Source organism: Peromyscus californicus, unplaced genomic scaffold (genome assembly GCF_007827085.1).
Source record: "Peromyscus californicus insignis strain IS unplaced genomic scaffold, ASM782708v3 Scaffold_5__1_contigs__length_169319896, whole genome shotgun sequence".
Lineage (NCBI taxonomy): Eukaryota > Metazoa > Chordata > Mammalia > Rodentia > Cricetidae > Peromyscus > Peromyscus californicus.
In genome coordinates, this window is record NW_026294573.1 from 42,953,630 (window position 1) to 42,968,194 (window position 14,565).

The window sequence follows — 14,565 nt, forward strand, 5'->3', positions numbered from 1 at the left end:
TCTAAACTTGCTGCACAAACCAGATGTGGTAGTACAGGTCTGTGATCCCAGCATTGGAGAGGTGGAGACAGGAGTACAAGCTCATCCTAGAGTTCAAGACCGGCCTGGACTACATTATCGTCATGGTGGGAAGCCATGGTGGCATGCAGGCAGACATGGTGCTGGAGAGGTAGCTGAGAGTTCTACATCTGGATCTGCAAGCAACGGGAAGAGACAGTGAGCCACTAGGCCTTGCTTAAGTTTCTAAAACCGTAAAGCCCACCCCCAGTGACACACTTCCTCCAACAAGGCCACACCTCCAATAATGCCACTTCTTATGAATCTATGGGGACCGTTTTCATTCAGACCACAATGTGTAATCTGTATTTTTTTGACTGCCAGCTACTCAGGAAGCTGAGGCAGGAAGTAACTGGAACTCACTGGAACCCAGGAGTTCCAGACCAGTCTAACCAACATAGCAAGAAAGACAGGCAAGCAAACAAAACCTATCATGGATGCCTAGTTCTCCAAAGAAGGGATAAGTACAGGTACCACAGGCACCGGTGAAATGTCAGAGATGGCCATTCCCATTTTTGATACAGGGTGCCTGAGCGGTTAGAATATAGAGTCAGATACCATATTGCAGATAGGCAAGAGTGCAGGTGATGCCACTCCCTCCTACCCACAGAAATCTTGCCACTATTGCTGAAATGCAGAATGAAGTGTGCTTGCTGTGGTTGCTGTAATTAGACATGAGACACACCCTGATAGAAGCTAATTAACACCTACTGGTCTGCAGGCTAGTTACAGAACAGCCAGGGCTATACAAAGAAACCCTATCTCGAAAACCAAAGCAAACAGAAACCTCTGGTCTACATTGTGAGTCTGGGCATCATAGATGTGTCTGGTGCCCATAGAGCTAGAACAGCTCATCAGGTCCCCCATCCCAGACTGGAGTTAAGGATGATTGTGAGTCGCCATATGGGTGCTGGGAAGTGATCCTTGGTCCTCTGCAAGAAAAGCCAGTGCTGTAAACTACTGAGACATCTCTCCAGCAATTTCCTTTTTAAAAACTTAATTTATTTCTATCATGTGTGTATATGACACGTGTTTGAGTGCAGCTATGTGTGTGTGACAGCATTCATGTAAAGATCAGGGAACAGTTTGGGAGACTTGTCTCCTTCCACCATGGCGTCCGGGGTGTGGACTCGGTCATCAGGCTGTCGGCAAGTGCCATTAGCCACTGAGCCATCTCACTTAGCCCAACGATTTCTTTCTTTTTCTTTTCTTTTCTTTTTTTGGTTTTTCAAGACAGGGTTTCTCTGTGTATTTTTGGAGCCTGTCCTGGAACTCACTCTGTAGCCCAGGCTGGCCTCAAACTCACAGAGATCCACCTGCCTCTGCCTCCCGAGTGCTCAACAATTTTTTTCCTTCTTTTTTTTCTAAAGATTTTTTTTAAAAAAATTAATTATGGGGCTGGAGAGATGGCTCAGAGGTTAAGAGCACTGATTGCTCTTCCAGAGGTCCTGAGTTCAATTCCCAGCAACCATATGGTGGCTCACAACCATCTGTAATGAGATCTGGTGCCCTCTTCTGTCCTGCAGTCATGTATGTTGTATACATAATAAATAAATAAATCTTTAAAAAAAATTAATTATGAGCCAGGCAGTGGTGGCACACGCCTTTAATCCCAGCACTTGGGAGGCAGAGCCAGGTGAATCTTTGTGAGTTCAAGGCTAGCCTGGTCTACAGGGCGAGATCCAGGGCAGGCACCAAAACTACACAGAGAAACTTTGTCTTGAAAAACCAAAAAGAAAAAAAAAATTAATTACATGTGTTGTGTGTGTGTATGAGTGTGTATGAGTGTGTTGAGTGTATGTGTGTATGGGTTGGGTGTCTGTGTATATGTGTGTGTATGGGTGTGTTGGGTGTGTGTGTGTGTGTGTGTATGTATGGGTGTGTTGGGTATGTGAATGTGTATGTGTGTGTATTAGGTGGGTACTGTGCATGTGACTATGAGTCCAGGTGCCCACAGTGACCGAGGTATTGGATCCCCTGGATCTTCAATTATGAGTTCTCCAGCCCTGCCCCAATATATCATTTTTCTTTATAGTTTGAAGTGTGAGACTTGGTTGTAAGATATGCTGCACTTCACTCACTGTTCTACTCACTGAAAAAGATCAAAGCTAGTATGTAGAAATATATGTAAGATTATCTATGGATGTCTATTGAAAATCCATATTTCAAAAAGAATTATTTTACTTAGACAAAGACAGAAGGATTGGGAGTTCAAGGATATTCTCAGTTACAAATTGAGCTCAAGACCAGCCTAAGCTACATGAGAGACCCTGTCTCAAAAGACTGAAGTTGGGGGAGGGGCCGGGGGAGAGTTGGAAATGGATATATTCAAAATGCATTGAATATGTGTATGGAATTATTAACCAGTATATTTTAAAAATACTTTAAAAAGAATGCTATGAATTGCATTATTTATGTGAGGGTGTGTGTAAATGGCACAGTGCACATGAGGTCAGAGGACAACTTCTAATAGTGCCACTCCCTGGTGACAGAGCATTCAAATCTGTGAGCCTGTGGGGGCCATTCCTCTTCAAATTATCCTGTTCCACTCCCTGACCCCCATAGGCTTGTAGCCATATCATAATGCAAAAATACATTGAGTCCAACTTCAGAAGTCCCCATGGTCTATAATACATTGCTCTCAGCACCACTGTCTTCCATGCTCCTACTAGCATGGCCCATTATTCCAACGTCCACATTCTGCCACAAGCAGCATGGTCTGGCCTATCACAGCAGTACCCTGCTCCCTGGTACCAACTTCTGTCTTAGTCAGTGTTCTATTGCTGTGAGGAGACACCATGTCCAAGGCAACTCTTACAAAATAGAGCATTTAGCTGGGGCCTTGCTTGCAGTTTCATAGATTTGGTCTGTTCTCATCATGTTGTGGAGCATGGCAGCATGCAGGCAGGTGCTGGAGCAGTAGTTGAGAGCTGTATCCTGATCTTCAAGCAGAGATAGACAGACAGACAGTGGGCCTGGCTTTGGTTTTTGAGACCTCAAAGCCCACCCCTAGTGACACACTTCTTCTAACAAGGCCATGCCCACCCCAGCAAAGCCACACCTCCTAATCCTTCTCCAGCAGTGCCACTCCCTATGACTAAGCATTCAGGTGTCTGAGTCTATGTGTCTGTATCTATGATCCATTCTTACTCAACCACCACAGTTAGCCCATTTCCATCATGATGAGAAGCATGGAGCAGAGAGCTTACACACTGATTTGCAGGCAGCAGAACGGGATCGGGGGACTGAGCCTGGGCCTGGGCCTGGGCCTGACATGGGCTTTTGGAACCTCAAAGTCTACTCTTTATGACACACTTCCTCCAACAAGGACATACCTCCTAATCCTTTAAACAGCTCATCATTGGGGGCTGAGCATACAAATATATGAGCCAATGGGACCATTTTTTTTTTTTTCGAGACAGGGTTTCTCTGTGTAGCTTTGCACCTTTTCCTGGAACTCACTTGGTAGTCCAGGCTGGCCTCGAACTCACAGAGATCCACCTGCCTCTGCCTCCCGAGTGCTGGGATTAAAGGCGTGCACCACCACCGCCCGGCCCAATGGGACCATTTTTTTTTTTTTATGGTTTTGTGTTTGTTTTTGTTTTTGAGACAGGGTTTCTCTATGTAGCCCTGGCTGTCCTAGAACTTGATCTGAAGATCAGGCTAGCCTTGAACTCAGAGATCTCCATGGCTAACCTGGAACTTTCTGTGTATGTAGACTAGGCTAGCTTCAAACTAGATCCTCCTGTCTCTACTGCCCAAATTCTGGTATGAAAGGTCTGTACCACCACACCTAGTCAAACTTGGTTTTGTTTTGTTGTTGTTGTTGTTGTTTAGTAATTTTAAAACAAACATTTATATGGCAGGCATTCATATGCCAGGCAATCATAGTAAGAAGTTAAGAGAGAGAAGCAGGGTGTGGTAATTGCAAGAGGGTAAATGGGATTCAAATGCTGCATGAGCCTGCAGAGGAGCAGTGGGGTCACATGTAAGTTTTCCCTCTGAGCAGTCTCAGGAGAAACATTCAGGGAGTCGGAAAGGAAGTGAACAGTGGTAAAGCCGAGTGAGCCTGTGCGTTTGCTCACACAGCTCTTCAATCGTTTTAGCTCAGAAAGAACACCTCTTTGTGTCTGTTGGCTTTGCAAAGCTTATGTTTAGTATCAGAGGATCTGCTGGACACGAGGCACTGTGTCTCAGCCACCTCCCTCCCTGGCTTTGCACTGTTTCCATCTCTGTTACCTTCCTGCTGATACTCTCAGATGGCGTTATGGTCCAGATCACTGCAGAGAACATGGACTCCTTGAGGCAGGCACTTCGAGAGATGAAGGACTTTACCATCACTTGTGGGAAGGCGGATGCAGAGGACCCCCAGGAGCAGATCCACATTCAGTGGGTAGACGATGACAAGAAAGTTAACAAAGGGTAAGTGGATCCCCTCAGAGCCAGTTAGGGAATAGCTCCAGGCTTTGTCTGCTGTGTGCACTGGTGCTTTAGAGTTTCACTAAAGGCCTGTCTACAGACAGACAAACAAAGGAATGTATAACCAAATTTTTAATTTCTATGTTTTTAATCTTAATTTCTTAAAAAAACCTTTTGTGAAGTCATGTGTCTGTGTGCAGGCCTGTGCACATGACTGTGGGTGCCCGTGGACACAGGCCTCAAATTCCCCTGGATCTGGAGTGACAGGTGGTTGGGAGCCATCTGTCCCGGCTGGTGAGAACAAACCCAGTTCCTCAGCAAGCAGTGCATGCTCTTAACCCCTGAGCAGCCTCCTCAGCCCTCTGTACTTGATTTCTGAGGGATCTGTGTATATATTTTTTAGGGAAAGATGAGGCAGTAAACAAAAGTTGCTTGAATAGAAATACCCACGCCGTTTGGGTATCAGCACCTCTACTGATACATTCCATTTGATACAACGGGTACCCTCATTTGAATAAGCGGGTACTTAAGGCTAATGACTCCTCAGCACCATAAAGCTAAGACATGGCAAGACTCTGATTTAAAACCATCTTCCTGGGCTTCAGAGCCAGACTCTCCCTGGCTCATGGCAGCTGTGCTAATGCTTCACACCAAATTCACACCTTGGATTCATTCTTGACGGTTCTTTTTCTCTCCTACCCCACAATCACTCCAGCGGTAAACCCTGTCTGCTGTGTTCAGAATATAGCCGTCACGTGCTCTCACCACCTCCAGTGCCACCATCCTAGTTTAAAAGCGGTCTGCCCAGTTCGAACCACCGTGGTGGACAGGTGCAGTAGCCCGAGGTATCTGTCCCCAAAGGCCTCTCATTCTGGTCTGTCCCTAGTCTCGTTCTGACAGCTGCCAGCATCATGTCACCTTTCTGTTCAAACCACCAATGGCTTCTAGTGTCTTCCAAGATAAAGTTGGAAGTCACTTGTTCCTTTTTTTTTTTTTTCCTCGTTTTTTTTTTGGTTTTTCGAGACAGGGTTTCTCTGTGTAGCTTTGCACCTTTCCTGGAACTCACTCTGTAGCCCAGGCTGGCCTGGAACTCACAGAGATCCGCCTGGCTCTGCCTCCCAAGTGCTGGGATTAAAGGCGTGTGCCACCACCGCCCGGCCCACTTGTTCCCTCTTAAGGGCCTACACTTCTTGCTGTTTTGAGACAGGGTCTTACTCTGTAGCCCAGGCTGGCCTGGAGTTCACTGTGTAGTTCTGGCTGAACTCAAACTCAAGGCAGCCTTCCTTCCTTAGCCTCCCAAGTGCTCAGCATGACATTGGCCTCCTTATTTGAGCACAGCTGTGCCTCTGCCCCCGCCCTTTGCACACGTGCTCTTAGCCTGCCCTCCTCCTCAGGATGCCCTGTGAACAGCTCCATCCCCATCTTCACCTGGTTCCCCATGCCACTGTCTCCAGAAGGTCTTCTCTGGCCACTGTCTGTGTTCTAGCCCCGTTGTACATGTCTCCCTTCATATACAGCAAAGCTCCCAGCATTCCCCATTATCCATCTTATATTCCTCTTTTAAAATTTGGCCGGGTGGTGGTGGCACACGCCTTTAATCCCAGCACTCAGGAGGCAGAGGCAGGCAGATCTTTGTGAGTTCGAGGCCAGCCTGGTCTCCAAAGCGAGTTCCAGGAAAGGCGCAAAGCTACACAGAGAAACCCTGTCTCGGAAGAAAAAAAAATTTTTTTTGATTGCACTTCTTTATTGGGGGATGATAGAGGCATGCCACGGCACACGTGACAGCTGTGTGGTTGGGTCTTTCCTTCACCTTTATATAGGTTCTGGGGACACAATTCCTTTCCCTGCTGAGCCATCTTCTAGCCCCTAATTTAACTTTTGATGGGTGGAGAACTCAGAACAGGGCCAGACATGGCGGCGCACGCCTTTAATCCCAGCACTCAGGAGGCAGAGGCAGGCGGATCTCTGAGATCCAGGCCAGCCTATGTAATAAGACCTCGTCTCAAGCAAACTAAAAAGACCCAAGAACATGAATAGGTTTAAACATTGTTTAGAATCTTTGTGTCGATCATTGTGTGTTCTTTTCAGAGGAACTGTGTATCTCCGTGTATTTCATTTCCTTACTGTATTTTAAGGGAGACAGAACTGTTAGACGTACTTCTGTCTAGGAGTCTAAGAGTGATAACAGCACTGGGGGGGCGGGTGTGTGTGATGATAGACACGGCTGTGGCTTCATGCCAGCACTGGAGCTGTTTGTTGTTGCTTTACTATGTTATTAAGAACTCGGGGCTTCTGCCTCGTGAACAAGTTCCCTTAGCACTGAGCCAAGTCCCCAGCTTTATATAGTTCTTAACAAACGTTCCAGGCAGGGGTTGGCACCTGAAATCAGCACCCAGGGCTGACATGTCAGGCTCTTCCCCTTCAGAACTGCCTTTCGAAGGCAGACAAGCAAAGAGAGCATGGTGAGTGTTGTTACAGAGCAGGAGTAGAGTGGGGAACCAGGCTGGGTGAGTAGCCGGGTATTTATTAAAGAGAAATGCTTGGGAAAGAGCGGGTGGGAGTAAACAGCCTGTTTATATGACGGTAACTTTGGAAAATGGCTCCTTGCAAATTGTCTGCCTTTCGGTATGTGTGCTTGATTAGTTTCTGGGCATACCCTTCCCATGAGCACTCGGCATCTTGCCATGATATGCTGCAGATGTCTTCAGCAGGGCATATTAGGTATTTGGTAGTAAAATGTGACAGGATATCTCCTTCCCTTTCCTCCGTTGTAGTGTGGTGAGTCCTATAGACGGGAAGTCCATGGAATCTATAACAAATGTGAAGATATTCCATGGATCCGAGTACAAAGCAAATGGAAAAGTCATCAGATGGACAGAGGTAAGAAATGAACGTTGGTGCGCTTGCCCTACTTTCAACAGCCTTTTGCTAAGCCAAAAGCCCCATTCTGGGCTGATTCAGAAGGAAAAGTTGAGCCAGCGAGATGGGTCAGCGGGTAAAGGCATTTGTCACTAATCCTGAAGGTCTGAATTCAGTCCTCGGGACCCATATGGTGGGAGGAAAGAACCAGCTCCCACAAACTGACCTCTGACTTCCTCACACTCTCCATGATGCTTGTGGACAAATACACAAAGTTTCTCTGAGGAAAAAAAATCTTTTCATTTATCTACTGTATTTCATTCCCTCTGATCTGTCTTAGCTTACTGGGAAAGAAAGTCCGAAAGTGCAGCGTGTGTACTCTGGTGATCTACTGATGAACTTTCTTTCAGATGTATTTGCTTTGGAAGGCAAGCAGGCTGTGTCTCTGAGTGGGGCACTCCTGTGCTGTGTTCTTCAGATAGTTGAGTGTGCCAGACTGCATTCAAAGACCATTGAATAACGTGGTCTTCAAAAGACAGACAGTTAACAGTAAGATTTGTCAAAATTACAAGCCCGGGGGGTGGTGGCACACGCCTTTAATCCCAGCACTCAGGGAGGCAGAGGCAGGCAGATCTTTGTGAGTTCGAGGCCAGCCTGGGCTACAGAGCGAGATCCAGGAAAGAAGGCGCAAAGCTACACAGAGAAACCCTGTCTCGAAAACAAACAAGTAATGGTAAGTTCCTGGTTCAGGTTCAAAGCCAGTTCTAGCCAGCTCTTAAGTGGCTAGCCAGATGTGCCCACACACCTGCAATCCCAGTATTTGGGAGGCTGAGGCAGGAAGATCACAAATTTGAGGCCAGCCTGGGCTACCAATATCCTGTATCAATAAATTTTTTGAAGTCCTGCAACACAACCCCTATCCGCAAGGCTTGGGAAAATCTCAGAAGAGTGACAGGATTGTAAGAGTCAGAGGACCAGCACGTCCATTGCCAGGTAGCGTCTTCTGTGTGTGACAGGAAAGCTCAACAATATGGCCGCCTAAGCAAGACCCTCATGATGACAACATCAGTTGACATGACAAAGTGGAGTGGGAAACTTGACAAGGCTGCACTTTAGATGGGCAGTTAATGGCTGCTGAGTGAGGCGGAATCAGTCCAATCTCAAGTGGTCAGCCCTAAACACATACACATATGAGCAACTCCAAATGCACTCAGCAGGGTGTGTGTATGGGGGCGGTCCTGAAGGGTGAACCTCATTCTTGCTAAGCAAGTGCTTTTCCACTGAGCCACATGCCGGCTTATGTTTAGTGTGGTCCCTTTGACCAGCATACAGGAGGTGTATGTAACAACATGTAAACATTGTATATTTCTATGTATTTTTGTCTTTATGTTGCTTACTCTTTATTATCATCTAGAGAAGCCCGGCAGCTGCTTTCTGTATACCCAGAGGCAGAGTAGGGCTTTATGGAATCTTGAAAGTCAAGTGTAGTGGGGCATGCTTGTAATCCCAGTCCTCAGGAGACGGAGGAGGAGGATTGCTGCCAGTCCAAGGCCAGGCTAACCCTACACAGTGTGTTCCAGGCCAGCCAGGGCTACGTAGACAGAGGAAAGAAGGGAGGGAGGGAGAGGGAGGGAGAGGGAGGGAGGGAGAGGTCCTTTGAAAATCAGAACTCAGGCTGTGAGCTGGTGGGATGGCTCAGTGGTTGAAAGCCCTGGCCACAGAGTCTGACAATCGGAGCTGGATTTCCAGAATGCATGAAGAGATGGAAGGAGAGAACTGACTCCACAGAGTTGTCCTCTGACCTCCACAGGCACCCCGGTCACATGTGTACCTATGCATATATGTACAACCTCAGGCGTCACTGTCAGGACTGTCCTCTCTCCTTTGGAACAGTCTTTCATTGGTCTGGACTCACCAATTAGGCTAAACAGTGAGCCCCAGGGATCCTCCAGTCTCCACCCCCAGTCCTGGTATTGCAAGAGCATACCACCATACTCAGCATTTTTATTTTATGGGGGTTCTGGGGACAAACTCAGTCCTTCATCATATGAGGTAAGAACGTCACCAACTGAGCTATCTCCCAAACCCAGAAAATGTAAAGTACCTTGAAAGCTGGCATGGTAGTATGACCCTGTACACAATGACTTGGAAAACTGAGGCAGGAGGATTGCTTGAGCCAACAAGAAATTAGCCTGGTCAACACAGTAGGAGTCCAGTGTTAGGATGAGAAGGAGGTCCTTGGAATAAATGGTGGTACAGCTCTGGCCTCCAGAAGACTTGGATCTTGGCCTCTGTCATCATCGTTGTCTTTTTTTTTTAAACCGGGTGATGGGGGATCTCTATACATAGCTCTGACTGTCCTGCAACTCACTATGTAGACCAGACTGGCCTTGAACTCAGAGACATCCACCCACTTCTGTCTCCTAAAGCATGCTCCACACCAGTATGCCCAACTCATCTTTTTTTTTTTCTTTTGACACAGTCTTAACTATGTAGTGCTGGCTGGCCTGGAACTCATAGAGATCTCCTCCCTGAGGCATCTCCAGTGCTGGGATTAAAGGCATGTCCCACTACACCCAGCCCCTGGCCTCTGTCTTTACACACTTGGAATAATCTGTGAAGAGCTGGATCCCCCAGTCTATAATGACTGTTCTTTTAGACTCTCATATCACTTCCTAATAAAACTGTCCATGCTGTATTGCCTTTTAGAAGTACACGGTTCATCTGCACATGGTGATGCATGGCGCGAAGATCAGAAGATCAGGGGTTAGCCTTGACTAACATGATAAGTTGGAGGCCAGCCTGGACTACATGAAGCCCTGTCTCAAAAAAAAAAAAAAAAGTATACAGTGGAAAATGAGAGCCTTTTGGATTCTACGTAGAAAGTGCTATTAGATCATGGCATATGTTTGCAGAGAGCAGGCAGGCTGCTACTGCCAGTGTGTGGAGGCAGAGACTGGCAAACAGGGATTGTCTTGGGGGCTACACTTTTCTTTTTAAAGATTTTATTGTGTCTATGTGTGCATGATGTGGCAGAGCTTGAACTCAGACTCGTGCAGCATGTGCCTCTACTAAGGCGCCCTCCAGTGCTGGTGTGGAACTTTTTCTGGCCCCAAGGACTCTATTGTGTGCTCTTCCCATCAGGTCTTAGAGAACTGGATGCTCAAATACAGTGCGTTAGTCTGCTTGTTCCACATCCTGGGCACAAGGTGAAAAGCCTCTTTTGTTTGGGGACAGGTGTTTTTCCTGGAAAACGACGACCAGCACAACTGCCTGAGTGATCCTGCGGACCACAGCAGACTGACTGAGCATGTCGCCAAGGCCTTCTGCCTTGCCCTTTGCCCCCACCTGAAGCTTCTGAAGGAGGATGGAATGACAAAGCTGGGCCTCCGTGTGACACTGGACTCAGACCAGGTAAGCAGCACCTGGGGCGGCTTTTGGAGCTGCCTTGAGAAGTGTCTGTTTTCTTTTTTCTGAGTCACCCCAGAGCCTAAATGACCTCACATCCCCCAAGAACACAAGGCTGTGCTTCCTGGTCAGAACCATTTGCACTGTGGCCTGTAGGGTATGGAAGAAACAGGGAGGCCCTGCCACCTGTGAAGAGCACCTGTTACCCTTTGAAGTTCCCCTCTGCAGCCCTTGGGGCAGCTTCCAGGTGTCCCTAATCTTGCCTTTCTCACTTAGCGGGACCAAGCTCCCCTGACTGGCATCTGCAGTTACCATGGCCTAGTAAGATTTTCTTGCAGCCAATGCCTTCATGTGGTTAGCGGCTAGGTTTGCACGGTCTCCCCGACAGTTTTCTTGTCACTGGGACTTATTCGATAGGTGTTTGCTTTTTTATTTTTGTTTACTTTTTGTTTGGCTTTTTGGTTTGTTTTTTGAGACTATGTTGCCCTGGTTGGCCTTGAAATCCCAGAGATCCATCTGCTTGCCTGTCTGCCTCCTGAGTGCTGACATTAAAGCTGTGCACCACCATGCCTGGCTTGATGTTTTTATGTGCTCCTTGTATGAGCAATCCAGTCCTCACCTCCCAAACCCCAGTACCTTGTCCTAGTGCCTCTCTCCACAGCAGGTCTCATTGGCCCTGCATTGAATGCCTGTAATTTGCTATCTATCATTTTCACGCTCAGTCCTTAGCATTGAGTTATTAGAAATGAGTGGGGTAGGGGCTGGAGAGATGGCTCATGGATAAAGAGTACTTGTTGCTCTTGCAGAGGACCGTGGTTCAGTTCCCAGCACCCACGTAGTGGTTTATAACCATCCTTAACTCCAGTTCTAGGGGATCTGACTGGTCCTCTTCTGACCTCCTTGGGCACCAGGCACACACATTTCACATCCATACGTACGGGCAAAACAGTCACACACATTGAAAGAAAAAAAGTTTCTTTTTAAAGAAGAAATGAGTGTGGGCTCTCAACCTGATACTCCCCCGCCCCCAGTCAGCAATTAATTCTGCCCCGAAGCTGCTTCTATCTTGGTGCTTACATGGGGGAAATCTGACTTTTCAGTGCAGAATTTAATCAAATAGATTATAAGGGCAGGGTGAAAAGTTCTGTGTCTGGCTTCATTTCTTCACTGGGCATCATCAGCCAGTGTTTATTTTCACTTATGGTCTTGTCCTACGCTGAAGAAAAAAAAAAAGCAAATCTGGGCAGAAGATGTAGCTTGGAGTGTCTGCCTAACATGTGTAAAGCCCTAGAGTTGATCCTCAGCACCACGTAAGCTGTGCATAGTGATGTACACTTGTATCTTAGCGTATCTGAGGTGGAGACTTAGAGAATCAAAGACTTAAGGTCGTCCTTGGCTACATAGAAAGCTTGAGACCAGTCTGAGTTATGTAAGACCTCATCTCAAAACAACAACAACAAAACCAAATGAAACAGCAATTTCAAAAAACAAGCTCAACGGCTACCAAGCGTGACAGCCTGAGTTCAATCCCCATAACCCATGTATTCAGTAGGAGAGATCTGATCTCTGCCTGCATATCATGGCACATGCACCATGGTGCATGCATATACCTGTACACATAAATTAAATGCAATTTAGAAAAGTTTATCTGTGTAATCCTAGTGAAAAAGCATCATGCTTCCATCTCATGTGGTACTGATAACCTATCTAGAGGCTCCCTCACATGGAACAATTGGATAGCAAGCATTTTTCTGCTAAGTTTGTGGTGTTCTTGAGGGAAAGGGCCCTTTATCTTTGAATTTCTGTTTTCAGTTGCTTAAAAAATGGTGTGCTGGTGACTGCATGGGCTGCAGAGCAAATGCCATGTTATATTCCTCACTTTAGTTTTTACAGCCAGAGACTAGAGTGTTATCTGAGTCAGTTTTCTCTTCCCAGGAAATAGACATTAGCAGATTAAGGTCTCATAGCTATCAGGTGGCCGGGGTGAATAGTCGATGTCAGAAGGATAAACCACAGTTAAAAGGGAAGGAATTTGTATGCACTGTCGTGTGTCTAGCTCATGGCAGAGGATGTGGTATTTCTTGCTTGGCCTCTTCGGCTCAGCCCTCTGGAGAGATCTTTCGTGTCCAGTAACCTGTCATCCCCTTCTCTCTGTGCTAGGTTGGCTATCAAGCAGGGAGCAATGGCCAGCCCCTTCCCTCGCAGTACATGAACGATTTGGACAGCGCCTTGGTGCCTGTTATCCACGGAGGAGCCTGCCAGCTCAGTGAGGGGCCTGTCGTCATGGAACTCATCTTTTATATTCTGGAAAACATCGCATAGATGAGGACTTCGTTTTTTTCTGTTTAGACCTGTTGCAACAGCAGTCATATCCAAATCATTTGCACTTTAAAACTGGAAGATTAAGCTTTTGTTAACACTATTGGTAGGGAGGGTTCAGGGTGGGAGTAGGGTTTAGGGGACAAGGGGTGGGGAGGGTGGTGGGGAACAGATGTTCCATGATCTTAAGTCTTCTATGCATTCTCCAAGAAGACCCGGGCAGCTTCCTACTGCACAACCGTTATATCTTTGCAGCTAACCCCCTTCTGTTACTGTCGAGACAAGAGTTCTGCTCCTCTCTGATGGTCATGTGCTCAGAAATGATCATAGGGGTACAACCATCACCAAGGTCAGGGTGGGGGGCAGAAAGGAAATAAACAATGAAGCGTCACTTTTGCACTTCCTGTACAGAACTGGCATAAAAAGAATGCTACACTGCTACACTTACCATCCTGGTTACACTCTGGCTGCTTGCCAAGGAGTCACATTTAGATTTGTGTTTATTTGTTCAGACTACTGACTGACTCAAACCAAAGGGGTTTCTCGTCTGTTAGCCATGGAAGGATAACGCGGTGTAGAGCAGGCCGTTTGGATGGCAGAGTTGAGTGCTGGGTCATTCAGTCTGCTGCAGTGGATGGCAGGGAGTGAGATGGGCCTTGTGTGACAGCTGGGAAGGGACACCAAGGCATTTTCATTCCTGTCTACTAGAAAGAGTTTGAAGAACATTTTACTAAGAAATCACTTAAACTTCCAGGGAAGTTGTAGATGTAAGAAGGAAAAACCCATGTCCTCTTTTATACAGCCTCACTTACTCACGTTCCCACTAACTATTCCCCCACGTGATCTGTCAGTGTTCTCTCTCCTTCCTCTATAAAATTGAAATAGTTCAGATTAAGGTGCATACAGTAAATGTTTGCTCCTTGCCCAAATCGGACTTCAGTCAAGGTCACTGTGACTGATGGCTTTAACCTCCCATAGCTGCCCAGTGATGTCCTTTGGGAACCTTTCCTCAGTGGTGAACATTTTGCAGCCAAGGATCAGAGACCGCACATAGTTCTTAGACGGGCTTTGTTTCTCTACGGCATGGGTATTTTTGAGTATAGGCCCTCACATCCCGGATCTTGTTTTGTTTTAGCAGAAAATATGTCATTTGAGTTTGCTGTCTGACGGTGATAATCAGTTTATTACATTCTCAGCCGGAATCACTTGATGTCCTTCTACCTCTCAGAGATGGTAGCAAATTTCATCATCATTTGCTCAGCACGTCTAGTTTCCCTACTGTGTACTTCCCTTTAAACAGTAACCAGTGTATGCAGAGCACTTTTCAGACTATGCAGATGTCTTGCTCCTCAGAATTTCCCTTAGCTTTAGCATCACTGATGTTTCTTGCCTGCACTGATCTTTACTGTGACAGCTGCAAAATGACTTTCTAGTTCCAGCATGCCCTTTCTGTACCAGCTGGACTTAATCATCTAAAACAAATAAGACCTCCCTTCATCTGTT

At 46.7% G+C, this 14,565-nt stretch overlaps 1 protein-coding gene across 3 annotated transcripts in view; it reads left to right on the forward strand.

The window, feature by feature from the left end:
- Zfyve9 (zinc finger FYVE-type containing 9) overlaps positions 1-13,453 on the forward strand; it is a 159,883-nt gene extending 146,430 nt beyond the window's left edge. For all 3 annotated transcript variants that reach the window (XM_052715755.1, XM_052715758.1, XM_052715757.1), the window contains 4 exons: positions 4,317-4,479; positions 7,251-7,356; positions 10,573-10,749; positions 12,904-13,453. In XM_052715755.1, the coding sequence (XP_052571715.1) occupies positions 4,317-4,479; positions 7,251-7,356; positions 10,573-10,749; positions 12,904-13,065 (608 nt within the window). In that variant the 3' untranslated portion in view covers positions 13,066-13,453. The remainder of the gene's footprint in view (positions 1-4,316; positions 4,480-7,250; positions 7,357-10,572; positions 10,750-12,903) is intronic.
- Positions 13,454-14,565: the final 1,112 nt, after the last annotated feature.